Here is a 14366-nt window from a genome sequence, read left to right as displayed (position 1 = left end):
GGAGACCACTGAGAGAAAATGGAGAAACCTACTTGCTCGACAGTTGTGGCTCTCCATGTGAGTATGGGGATGCACCAAACTCCTGATGGCAGTAGGAGTTAACTAAGATAGGAAAAACAATTTGGAAGTAACTCTGCAAACCCACTGCTGATACCCTTTCTGATGTATCACATGTTAGGAGTGGTATAGTGTGCAATGGGGCAGTTCTCCAGTGCTACTTCAGTGACAATAAGGGGAGGCTTCCCCTTTCCCATGTATTGGGAAGACCAGATGGTACATGCACTTTGGTATCTGTCTCCATGCCCTGGCTAGTTTTATTTGGCATGGAGTGTGGACTTTGAAGGTCAAAATATTTTTGTTCCAGTAACAGTGGTGTGTGGAGAATGCACTGAGGAAAAATGATTCAAAAGAGTAGGTTAAATTTAGTTCATAACCATATCTTGGACATAGACTGAATTATTTCTTTTCTCTATGAAATTATCTTCCTTAAAGGGAATTACCAGGTAAATATTAAAATATGAAATTAAAACCTAACACATTCTTTGAGAGTTCAGCTGATTAAAAAAAATAAATGAACATTAGCAGATAATACTGAAAATATTAATACATCTAATAACAAAAAATCCTTTTAAAGCTCTCCATATCTAAGTGAATGATTTTTGGTGCTATGACATTCAACATTTTATGATTAAGACCAGGCTGTATATAGGTCAATACAACTACAAAAAATATGTGGATTAGAATAATTCACACTGATGATAAGTTATATTTCCTACATGATAATTTAAATTGTCCAGTTTATTAATTCACAGAAAGCCCTGAGTGAAAACTAAATAGTTGAGTGCTCCATTTTGTTTTCATGCTGTCCTGAAATTTGCCTCAAAACCATATTTACATTTCCAGGCTCAATAATTATAACCATGAAAGCGATTATTTCTACTACTAGTATCACTACTATTAATACCAATATGTGCCAAGGTTTTTAGATATATGAACTTTTTTATATTTAGTATAAACCTATGTCATAATTACCATTATTATAGTCTTTTTGAAAAATATATGCCTTAGGATATTAAACGTATCTTGCAAAATCATAAAGCTTCTAAGAAATAGAGCTGGGATTTAAATACAGACCGTCTGACTCTAGAGTCCAATCTTTTACAAAATTAATCTAATAATCACTTATTTTTCCAAACCAAAAATGAATGAAGGAATGAGTGAATGAATAAATGGATGAATGAATAAATACATAATCAATCAAACACTCTTAAAAGGCAACAGAGACATAGAATGAGAAGGGACCCAGATACCACACAGTAGATGGAAGGAATTATCCTCTCTGCAGCTACAAACACTGCCCAGGTTTGGGGATGGGAGTTGTCCATCATCATCATTTTGTTGGTTGTCTATGGCAAACTAAAAATCAGAGGAGTTGTCACCTCTACCAAACATAGCACACTAATCTAGGATGTCCCTAATATGGGTAACTATGTGTGGGTACAAGGGAGGGGAATTATATGGGAATTCCCTGTGCTTTCTGTTTATTTTTTCTTAAATATAATTCTAAAATTTCTCTAAAATATAGTTTAAAAATTAAATAAAAATTATTAAAAACATGGAAAAGTGTAACATGAGAGTTCTTTCCTCACTGGAAAATTTTTCATTAAATAGATAACCAACCAAGGAATTTTTATAATGACTAAAGAATAAAAACTGGAAAACGGACTTGGCCCAGTGGTTAGGGCATCCATCTACCACATGGGAGGTCCGCGGTTCAAACCCCGGGCCTCCTTGACCCATGTGGAGCTGGCCCATGCGCAGTGCTGATGTGCGCAAGGAGTGCCGTGCCAGGCAGGGGTGTCCCCCGCGTAGGGGAGCCCCATGCGCAAGGAGTGCGCCCGTAAGGAGAGCCGCCCAGCGCGAAGGAAAGTGCAGCCTGCCCAGGAATGGCGCCGCCCACACTTCCTGTGCCGCTGACGACAACAGAAGCGGACAAAGAAACAAGACGCAGGGAATGGACACAGAGAACAGACAAGGGGTGGGGGGTGGGCATTAAATAAATAAATACATCTTTAAAAAAAAATGAAAACAATTCGAATCTGAATAACAAATACTAAATAGTAAATAAGCTAATAGGATTGATTTTTCGGACCTCTTTATTTATATGAGTGTATCTCCCAAGGGGAATCCATTTGATTTTTCTCTCTGCAACCTTTTAACTGTGATCTTCTAATCCATTCTCTCTTTTTTTAAAGATTTCTTTATTTATTTCTCCCCCCTCCTTCCATTGCCTGCCTTGTGTCCATTCACAGCGTGTTCTTGTATGTCTGCTTGTATTCTCATTAGGCAGCCCTGGGAACTTCCAGAGTGGGAGAGAGGTGATCATTCTCTTGTGCCACTTCAATTCCCTAGTCTGTTGCATCTCTTATTGTCACTCCTCTGTCTCTTATTTTGCATCGTTTTGCTACATCAGCTGTCTGCATGGGCCAGCATTCCTGCATGAGGCACTCCATGTGGGCCAGTTCACCACATGGGCCAGCTTGCCTTCACCGAGAGGCCCTGGGTATAAAACCCTTGTTCTCTTATATGGTAGATGGGCCCCCAATTACTTGAGCCACATTCATTTCTCTAATCCATTCTTTAACTCAATAAAAATGACATTATAAATATAAATCTATTTATGATGCTCCTGTGTCTGAAATGTTCAAACTCTTAGCGTACCCAAAGAAAGATTGTATTTTGTGTTTTTTACCTATACATCTTCGAATATTGACTGTGTTTCTGCACCAGAATCCCCTGGTCAATATGTGTCAAACCTGATAGAATCATGTGTTTGCTCACGCCAAAGTGTAGTGTGCTCTCTGCTCCCTGCCTTGCATATGCTGGGATCTCATTGACCTATCTATTCCATTCTTTACCATTGATCTCAACTCCATTAGACTTTCTTCAGGAAATCTATGACCTCATGAGTACCCCAAATGCCTCTAGTGTATATTCTTATTGCATCAAATTCCCTCTTCATTGAACTCATTTGAATATTGATTTAACATTTATTCTGTACATGTAATTGTACATCTATCCCATATGAGAAAACTCAATTCAACTTACAATCCATTCTCTTTCTTTTTTAAATTTTTCCATCATTGTTTTTCAAGGACAAATCACATGTTAGTTGATTTCTATATGCATAAAAATCCTTGAAATTATCTGAATGAGATAGAAAATAACTCAGAGTCCCAGACTCACATAGCACAAGCTGGTACATCTTAACCTCCATTTAACTGTATCAATTATTTCATGATGAGAAACTTACACTTTAGAATTTCAAATGTGGACAAAAGATATTTTAGTTCTCAACAATATTTTAGAACATCAATATGCATTTAATTAACTCTGAGTTTTGATTTTGCTATAAAAATTTCAAAACAAAATATTGGGATATTATTGGATACTGAAGGTTCAAATACTGTCTAAGTCAAAAATAGATATTACTCACCATTTATTTTCATTATTTCCTCTGAATAAAGAGAAAAAAAGATAAAAAACAAAATCATGTTAGAAAGTGTTCCCATATGCTACCTGCTGACAATCTTGCCCAGATGTTATATATTTTTATAAAAATAATAAAGTGAGCTTAAATGTCCCTTTTAAAACGTTGTCAATATCATTTCATACATAGTAAGCAATGGCCAATTTCATGCTGAATTGTAAGAAAAATTCATGCAATAGTATGGGTTCCCCAGGTCCCTCTAGATCTTCAGCACATAGGTGCCAGCATGAATAGACATAAGTTAAAGGTTAATAACCCTCCTCAGAAGGTATGATAAAGTATAATCATACTTTATCATGGTATATCATGCTATGCATATAGATGGTATGATAAAACATAATCTTTCCAAAGCTGTTAATGTCCTTTGTAAACATCATTCCTAGAAGAGTGAAAACATCTCCAACCCCATGTGTATACTTTATGTGACCCTAAACAGGAATTCTGTTCTTCCTATGCTATAGAACGTCCTTGTGTTAAAACCACTTCCAAATAACCTCTCATTTTTTTTATCTCTTTGTGAAGCACTATCTTCACTTATTCCTTAGCTTGCCACTATCAAAGTTTCTTCCTTGTCTGCCAGTCTCAATAAAGCTTATGCCTGGTTAACTGTCAGGCGTGTTCTTTGGTCCCATGGACTCACAACCTTGTGACTTTCAGAAGTTGAGTTGTAACAACTGGTGAGCCTTAAGCCAAGAGAGAGGAGGACTACTGGCTGTTATGGATATTTGCTCAGGCAAAGGAGAATCCATAGGGGAAGTCCTCATTTGACTTGTAATGTCCATGTGAGGAGGGGTGGCTGCCCTCATGGGCAGGTGAGGACCACTGAGAGAATATGGAGTCACATACTTGCCTGATAGTTGTGAAATTCCACATGAGTACAGGAATGTCCCCAAAACTCTAATGGGAGTAGCAGTTATGATAGGGAAAACAATCTGGAAGCAAGTCTGAAAATCCCTTTTTGATGTATCACATTTTAGGAGTAGTAGTGTGTGCAATGGGGTAGTTTCCTGGTTTTATTTAATAGCCAATAAAGGGAGGCTTCCCCTACCCCACATATTGGAAACACCAAACGATTGTGCACTTTGATGTCTGTCTCCATGCCCTGATCAATTTTATTTAGAATTGGAGTGTGGACTTTGATGGGCAAAATAGTTTTTTTTCCATTAACATTGGTATGTGGAGTCTGGCCAAGTAAATCTGATTCATCAGGGTAGTAGATATTTATTCCTTAAACAAGTCCTGGACAGAAGCCTAATTTTGTTATTAATTATCTCTATGGAATTGTCTTCCTTAAGTGAATTATGAGGTATACTAAATTAAAACTTAGCACATTTTTTGAAGTATAGCTGATTAAAAATAAATGAAAATTAGCAGATATAGTCAAAATAGAACTATAAATAATATCAAAAATTCCTTTCATAGCTCTAGTTGAACAAGTTCCTGATTTTTGCTGTTATGGAAATCAACATTTTATGATTAATTAGGGTCCAGGTTCTATCTAGGACAATAGAACTACAAAAAACTTATGTATTAGAATAATTCACTCTGATGATAAATTATGTTTCCAACATAGTAATTCAAAATTGTCCAATTTATAAATTCACAGAAAGAACTGAAGTAAAACTAAATTAGTGAGTTGCTCTATCTTGTTTCCATAATGTCCTGAATATTGATGTAAAATCATCTTGTCTTTGCCAGGTGCAGTAACTAAAATCATGAAAGCTATTATTAATACTACTACTACCACTGCAATTAATAACCAATATATGTCATGATTTTTAGATGTATGGATTTTTAATACCAATTATAGCACTATGCTATAAATAATAATATTATATATATTTTTTAATTAAAAATGCCTTGGAATACTAAAAATCTTTTGCAAACTTATGACACATCAAAGTAATATGTCTGTAATTGAAACCCAGACCATCCGACTTTAGGCATACTTTTCCAAAATAATTAATTTAATAATCACTTACTTCTCTCTACCTTGAAAAAAAAATGAAGTAAATGAGAGAATGAATGAGTTTATGTGTGAATGAATGGATGAATGAATGAATGAACAAAGGGGTGAATAAATTCATGAATGAATGAAGGGATGAATGAATGAATAAATAATTACTACATAAATAAACCTTAAAAGAAAACAGAGGACACCAGGATGAGAGCAAATGGAAAGAATTATCCTGTCTGCATCTACAAACACTCTCTGTTTTGGTGGAAGGGCACTGTCCATCATGATCATTTTGTTGGTTGTCTAATGCAAGATCAAAGAACCAGAGAGTAGGAGATATCACAGTTATTTAGGAATTCACTAATACGTGTAACAGTGCATAGGTGTAAAGGAGATGGTTTTATGGGAATTCTCAATATATTTTGTGTATATTTTCTTAAATATAGATCCAAAATTTCCCTCAAAATGAAGTTTAAAAATTAAATAAATAATTACATAAATGAAGAAATGTTACATGGAAGTTCTTTCTTCACTGGAAACATTTTCATTTAATAGAAAACCAAATGATCCTGGCAATGGAAGAAATTTTATCATTGATGTGGATACAGTGGCCATGGGAATAGGAGAGGGCAGAGAGAGGGATGAAGAGCTGTGATATAGAGGCATTTCTGGGACTTGGATTTGTCCTGAGTGATAGTGCATGCACAGATGCAGGACATTATATATCCTGCCATGACCTACTGAAAGGACAAGGGGAGAATGTAAGTTACAATGTAAACTATAATCCATGCTGTGTAGCAGGGCTCCAAAAATTTTCATCAAATGCAATGAATGTGCCACACTGATGAAAGAGGTTGTTGTCGCGAGAGGAATAGGGAGGGGTGGGCAGTATGGTATATTGGAGCCTCATATATTTAATGTAACATTTTGGGAGATCTATTTATCTTTAAAAAAAAATAAAATTAAAAAAATAGACAACCAACCTGGGATTTGCATAATGTCTAAAGAATAAAAACAATTTGTGAAATTGAAAAAAATTTTGAATATTAAATAAGTTAATATGAATTGACTTTTTGAACTTATTTATTTATATGAATGACTGTATCTCCAAAGTAGGTTCCATTTAACCTTTCTTTCTGTAACCATTTCACTTTTATCATCTAGTTAATTCTTTGCACTAAATAAAAATGACATTTTAAAATATAAATCTATTAATGATGCTCCTTTTCCTGCAATCTTCAAAACTCTTAGCATAGCCAATGAAAGGAACTATTTTCTTTGTTTTGCTGATGTAACATGTATTCTTAACTGTGTTTTTTGAAACCAAAACTCCCGGTCAAAATATGCCAACTCCCAAATAATCATGAGTTTGCTCAACTGAAAGTCCAGTGTGCTCTCTTTCGTTTCTCTGCACGTGCTGGACTCTCCTTAGCCTATCTATTCCATTCATTAACACAGATCTCAACTCCATTAGAACTTCTCCAGGAAAAGTAAAACCTCACACGTAAGCCAAATACCTCTAGCATATATTCTTTTTTTTTTTAAGATTTATTTTTATTTATTTCTCTCCCTCCCCTCCCTCCAGTTGTCTGCTCTCTGTGTCCATTCACTATGTGTTCTTATGTGTACGCTTGTATTCTTGTCAGTGGCACTGGGAATCTGTGTCTCTTTTTTTGTTGTTTTTGTGTCATCTTGCTGCATCAGCTCTCCATGTGTGTGGCACCACTCCTGGGCAGGCTAGACTTTCTTTCACGTGCAGTGGCTCTCCTTACGGAGTGCACTCCTTGCTCATGGGGCTCCCCTACATAAGGGACACTCCTCCGTAGCATGGTACTTCTTGCGTGCATCAGCATTTAGTGTGGGCTAGCTCACCACATTGGTCAGGAGGCCCTGGGTTTGAACCCTGGATCTCCCATGTGGTAGGCGGACACTCTATCCATTGAGCCAAGTCCGCTAGCACATATTCTTATTGCAACAAGTTCCTTCTTCATTGAAATCACTAGAATATTAATTTGACATTTATTCTGTACATGCAATTGTATATCTATACCCCTAATAGAAATCTCAATGCATTGGGATCCTTTCTCTTTTTTTCCTTTTTCTGGTAATGTTCCCCAAGCACCAAAAACATATTAGAGAGTTTATTTCTACATATGCAAGGAATCACTGAGCTTGTCAAAATAAGGTAGACAAAACAACTCAGAGGCCCAGTCCTCATACACCTCAAGACAGCACATCTTAACCTATATTTAACCCTACCAACTATTTCTGTGAGCATAAATTTACATTCACAATTTTAAAAATAGGCAAAAGATATTTTAGTTGCATCTAAACACTATTTTACAACATTAGTAAGAATTTCATTAACACTGAGTTTAGATTTTGCTTTAATTTTAAAGCAAATAATTTTAATTTTTTAATTTAATAATTTTAAAACTCAGTTTTCTGATATTATTGGATTTTGAAGGTTCAAATTCTAAGGCAAAAATAAATATCACTCACCATTCATTTTTAATCTTTTCTCTGAATAAAGAAAAAAAGATTAAAAAAAATATGTTAGACGGTGACTCCATACACTACTTGCAGATAATCGAGACCAGATGTTATATATTTTAATAAAATAAGAAAATCAGCTATAAATATCTCTTTAAAATACTATTTCATGCACATATTAAGCAATGACCAATTTTGGGAAAAATTGTAAGAAATTTTGCGGCTTACATTATTAATGTAACAGCGAGGGACCCCAAGGTCCCCCAAATTCCTCAGCATTTTAGTGCCAACATGACCTAGACATAAGTTAAAGTTAAACAATCTTCACCAGGAAGCGAAGAATGCATAAATTATATCACAAAATATAATCTTACCAAATCTATTAAAGGCCTCTTTAAATATTCTTCCTTGGTGCACAGTAAAAACTTCTCCCCACCCAATTTGTAAGCTTCATGTGACCCTACAAGGAATTCTGTTTTCCCTATGGAATGCCCTTGTTCTGAAACCACTTATATAAATCTCTCATTTTCTCATCTCTTTGTGGAGCATTAAATTACTTATTCTTGGCCTGCCACTGTCAAAGATTCTTTCCCGTTCACAAGTGCAAATGAACCTTATGCCTGATTAAATGCCCAGTGTGTTCTTCAGTCTCATGGACTCACCATTTCATGCTCTTCAAGAATTGGATATAACAACTAGTGAGCCAGAAGCCAAGATGCAGAATGTGCAATGGACATTTGTGGGCATGTGCTCAGTCAAAGGAAAATCCATGGGGGAAATCCATGGTTGATTTGTAAGGTCCATGAGGGGAGGGGTGGATGCCATTTTGGGCAGATAGGACCTACTGAAAGAATATGAAATCAACTACTTGACTGATTATTGTAGAAATTCATGTGAATAGAGGGATACCCAAAAAATCCTGATGTGAGTAACAGTTGAATGAAACAGGGAAAACAATCTGGAAGAAATTCTGAAAACCAACTATTGATTCTTTTTTGGGTGTATACTATCTTAGGTGTAGAATATGTGCAATGGGGCAGTTCTCTACGGTCATTTGTGAGCCTATAAAGGGATGTTTCCCCTTCCCCATATATTGGAAATACCAAATGGTATGTGCACTTTGTTTTCTATCTCCAGGCTGATATCAATTTTATTTAGAGTTGGAGTGTGGGCTTAGAAGGGCGAGATATTTTTTGTTCAAGTAACATTAATGTGTGGATCCTGACCAAGTAAAACTGATTCATCAGGGTACTGTATATTTATCCCTTAACCAAGTCCTGGACAGGAGCTGAAATGTCGTATTATTTTTCCCTACAGAACTGTCTTCCTTAAAGTGAATTATGAGGTTAATATATAATACTAAACTAAAACTTAGAAAATTTTTGACAGTTCAGCTGATTAAAAAATTAAATGAAATGTAGCATATAATAGTAAAGAGAATTTAAAATATACCAAAAATTCCTTTCATATCTCTATTTGAAAAAGTTCATGATTCTGTTGTTAAGTAAATCAACATCTTATGATTAATTAGGGAACAGGCTATATCTAGACCAATATAAATATCAAAAACATGTACAGTGAAATAATTCACTGTGATGATGAATTATATTTCATTCATCATAATTTAAATTGTACCATTTATAAATTCACAGAAAGAATTGAGAGAAAACTAAATATATGAGTTGTTCTGTTTTGTTTTCATGGTATCCTGAATAATGCCTTAAAAAAATCTTGTCCTTGCCAGGTGCAATCACTAAATCCATGAGAGGTATTAATTATACCACTACTATCACTACAATTAATAATTCAATATGTCAAGATTTTTAGATATGTGAACTTTTTAATACTGATAACATGTTATAAATATGATGATTATATTATTTTTAAATAAATAAACATTCCTTAGGAAACTAAGAAATCTTTTGCAAAATTATGAAGCTTCTAAGTAATACAGCTGGAATATAAACCTAGTGCATCTGACCTTAGAACCTCTCCTTCTAAAAAATTAATCTAATGATCCCTTGCTAGTCTCTGCTTTAAAACAAAACAAAGTAAATGACAGAATGAATGAGTGAATGAATGAAAGGCTGGATGAATGAATCAACAAATCAATGGGTGAAGGAAGGGATGAATGAATCAATCAATAATTGCTACGTATATAAATCTTAAAAGTAAACAGAGAGCACCATTATGAAAGGGGATACAGATACCGTCTACATCAATAAACAGTCTCTGTTTTGGGTGATGGGCATTGTGCAGCAGCATCATTTTATGGGTTGTCTATGGCAAGCTAAAGAAGTGGAGAGTAGGAATTGTCACGTGTAATAAATATACCACACTAATTCAGGAGTTCACCAAAACATGTAAGAGCGTGTAGGTGTAAGGGAGGTGGTTTTATTGGAATTCGAAATATATTCTATGTATATTCTCATAAACATCAATCTAAAATTTCCCTAAAAATAAAGTTTAAAAATTAAAAAAATAATTAAATGAGGAAGTGTTACATGGGAGTTCTTACTTCAATGGAAAAATTCTCATTATAGACAACCAAGAAAGGGATTTGCATAATGACTAAAGAAAAAACACAATTGTTGGCATTGAAGAACAAATACTGAATACTAAATAAGTTATTATGAATTGACTTTTTCGACAACATTTATTTATATAAGTGAGTGAATCTCACAGGGGGATTGCATTTCACTTTTCTCTCTGTAAATATTTCACTGTAATAATCTAATCATTTATTTACACTCGATGAAAATGACATGTTAAAATTTAAATCTATTCATGATGCTCTTTTTGTATGCAATCATCAAAGCTCTTATTGTCTAAGGCAAAGTTAAATTTTCTGGGTTTTGCCTATGTACCTTATAGACTTGACTGTATATTTTATATGGTCTTGACTATATATATTCAAGTGGACAAGGAATCACTGAACTTGAAAATATGAGGCAGATGAAAGAACTCAGAGTCTCAGGCCTCATATAGCTCAAACTGGCTTAACTTTACCTACATTTAACCACAACTGTCTCTCAGATGAGAAATTTACACTTATAATTTTACAAATCGGCAATGATATTTTAATTGTCACTCAACACTATTTTACAGCATTCATAACCATTTCATTAACTCTAAGTTTTTATTTTTCTTTGGTAATTTGTAAGCTCAGTTTGTGGACATTATTGGATTCTGAAGGTTCAATGACTGTCTAAAAGAAAAATAAACGTCACTCACCATTGTCTGCTGTTAATTTCACTGCGTATATATAAATAAAAGGTAAAAAGAAAAATGTGTTAGAATGTGACTCCATACACTACTTGCAGATAATCTAGACCAGATGTTATATAATTTTATTAAAAGAAGAAAATCAACTATAAATAGCTCTTTAAAACATAATAGTTGTCAATAGCATTTCACATACATACTAAGCAATGGCCAATTCCATGATGAATTGCAAGAAAATTTTCTGATAACATTATCAATCTAATAGTGAGGTTCCCTAGGTCCCCTTAGTTCCTCAGCACTTAGGTGCCATCAGGACCTAGATGTAGGTTAAATTTAATAGCCCTCCCCAGAAGGGTAAGAATGCATAGATGACATCAAGAAGTATAATATCCCCATTTCTGTTAAAGACCTTCGTAAACCTCCTTTCTAGGAGCACATTAAAAACACGTCCATGCCAGTTTCTAAGCTTCAAGTGTCCTTACAAAGAACCCTGTTCCTCTCCCTATGGAATGTCGTTGTTCTGAAAACACTTATCAGTCACCTCTCATTTTCTCCCTTACTTGTGGAGCACTTAACTACTTACTCTTTGCCCTGCCACTGTCAAAGATTCTTTCCACAAGCTCAAAAAATCTTATGCCTAACTAAATGCCAGGGATTCTCTTCAGGCTCATGGCCTTACAACCTCAAGCCCTTCAAGAATTGGGGTGTAACAACTGGTGCTCCATGAGGTAGGACACAGAATGAGAACTAGCACCTGTGGGCATGTGCCCAGGCAAAGGAGAATCCATAGGGGAAATCATTGGTTGATGGCAATGTTCGTGTGGGATGGCGTGGCTGCCCGTTTGGACAGGTGAGGAGCACTGAGAGGATATGGGGTCACCTCCTCGATTGCCAGTTGTGCACTTCCATGTCAATATGAAGATGTCCCCAAAAACCTGATGGGAGTAGCAGTTAATTAAAACAGGGAAGACAATCTGGAAGCAACTCTGTCAACCCAGCGCTGACTCCCTTCATGGTGTAGCACATAGTAGGAATAGTATTTTGTGCAATTGGACGGTTCTTCAGTGTCATTTCAGAGCCAGTAAAGGCAGGCTGCCCTTTCCCCATGGAATGGGAAAAACAAATTCTACGTGTATTTTGGTTTTTGTCTCCCTGGCCGGGTAAGTTTTATTCTTAGTAGAGTGTGGACTTTGAGCATCAAAATAGGTGTGGTCTCTTAACATTAATGTGTGGAGAATGGACTAAGTAAAACTGATTAATCAGGACATTATCAATTTATTCCTGAACCATTTCCTGGACAGAACCAGAATTGTGTTTATTTTCTCTATGGATTTGCCTTCTTAAAGGGAATTATCAGGTAAATATGTAATATAAAATTAAAATTTAGCATGTATCTTTGAATGTTCAGCTGATAAAAAAATAAATAGAAATTAGCAGATAATAATGAAAATAGAAATGGAACAAATATCAAAAATCCCTTTCATAGATAATCTTGAACAAGTTCATGATTTTTGGTGCTATTGAAATCTAGATTTTATAAAGAGTTAGGGTCCAGGTTTTATCTAGGTTAATATAATTACAAAAAGTTTGTGTGGTAAAATAATTTACTGCGATGATAAGTTATTTTTTCTAGTGATAATTTAATTTGTTCCATTTATAAATTCACACAAAGAACTGAAGGAAAACTAAATAGTCGAGTTGCTCCATTTTGTATTCATAGTGTCCCGAATATTGCACTAAAACCATCTTGTCTTTGCCAGGTTCAATGACTAAAGACATGAAAGCATTTATTACTACTACTACCACCTCTACAATTAATAATAGAATATATGTTAAGTTTTTTATATATATGTGAACTTTTTAATACTTGTATAACTACACTATGTTATAAATATGATTATTATAATATTTTTCATTAAAAACTACATGCCTTAGAAGGTTAAAAATCTTTTCAAAATTCATAAAGATTCTAAGTGGAATCTTGCTGGAATATAAACCCAGACCATCTGACTCTAGACTTTACATTTCAAAAAAATTAACCTAATAATAACTTACTTATCTCTGCCTTGAAATAAAACAAAGTCCATGAAGGAACGCATGAGTGGATGAAAGACAGGATGAATGAATGAATGGATAAATGAATGAGTAAAGGGATAAGTAGAGTAAAGGGATAAAAAATTAATTATTGCATAAATAAACCTTAAAAGTAAACAGACAGCACCAGAACGAGAGGGGACCCAGATACCGCAGAGCAAATGTAACAATTTTCTTGTCTGCATCTGAAAACACTCTCTGTTTTGGGGGATGGGTGCTGTCCACCATCACCATTTTGTGTGTAGCCTAATGCAAGCTCCAAAAACTGGACAGTAGGTCTTGTCACAGGTATAAGATGTGCCACACTAATTTAGGAGTTCACTAACATGTGTAACAGTTTGTAGGTGAAAGAGAGGTTTTTTTTTTAATGGATATTCTCTAAATATTTCATATATATTTTCTTAAATAGAAATCTAAAATTTCCCTAAGAATGAAGTTTAAAAATTAAACAAACAATTAATTAACTGAAGAAGTGTTACATGGGAGTTCCTTTAAAATGGAAAATTTTTCATTGAATAGAAAACCAAGTAAGGGATTTGCTTAATCACAAAAGAACAAGAACAATTGTGACTTTGAATAACAAAGATTGAATATTAAGTAAGTTACTACGACTTGACTTTTTGGACTCATTTATTTATTGAAATGAGTGAATCTCACATGGGATTGCATTTCACTTCCCTCTCTGTGAACATTTCACTGTAATCATCCAATTAATTCTTTACTCCATGAAAATGATATTTTAAAATTTAAATTTTATTCATGATGCTCTTTTTGTCTGCAATCATCATAACTCTTAGCTTGCCAAAAGCAGTGTTATATTTTCTGGGTTTTGCCTACGTACCTCATAGTCTTGACTGTTTCCACACCAGAAGCCCCTGGTCAATATGGGACACCCATCATAGGATCGTGTATTTGGTCAACCAGAGTGTAGGGTGCTCTCTGCCCCCTGCCTTGTACATGCAGGGCTCGCATTGGCATAACTATTCCAGTCACTAATGCTGATCTCAATTCCATTAGCATTTCTTAAGGAAAACTATGACCTCATAG

At 34.8% G+C, this 14366-nt stretch overlaps 1 protein-coding gene across 10 annotated transcripts in view; it reads right to left on the bottom strand.

The window, feature by feature from the left end:
- The window catches only part of LOC101415219 (butyrophilin subfamily 3 member A2-like), a 158620-nt gene that overhangs the window by 24517 nt on the left and 119737 nt on the right, over positions 1–14366 (bottom strand). For 8 of the 10 annotated variants that reach the window (XM_058290217.1, XM_058290219.1, XM_058290216.1 and 5 more), the window contains 3 exons: positions 11235–11255; positions 8010–8030; positions 3497–3517 (listed from right to left, as the gene is read on the bottom strand). In XM_058290217.1, coding sequence (XP_058146200.1) covers positions 3497–3517; positions 8010–8030; positions 11235–11255 — 63 coding nt within the window. The remainder of the gene's footprint in view (positions 1–3496; positions 3518–8009; positions 8031–11234; positions 11256–14366) is intronic. The other 2 variants (XM_058290220.1, XM_058290226.1) reach the window with 1 other exon arrangement.

Source organism: Dasypus novemcinctus, chromosome 30, assembly GCF_030445035.2.
Source record: "Dasypus novemcinctus isolate mDasNov1 chromosome 30, mDasNov1.1.hap2, whole genome shotgun sequence".
NCBI classification, from domain to species: domain Eukaryota; kingdom Metazoa; phylum Chordata; class Mammalia; order Cingulata; family Dasypodidae; genus Dasypus; species Dasypus novemcinctus.
This window is presented reverse-complemented; position numbering and strand designations above follow the sequence as displayed.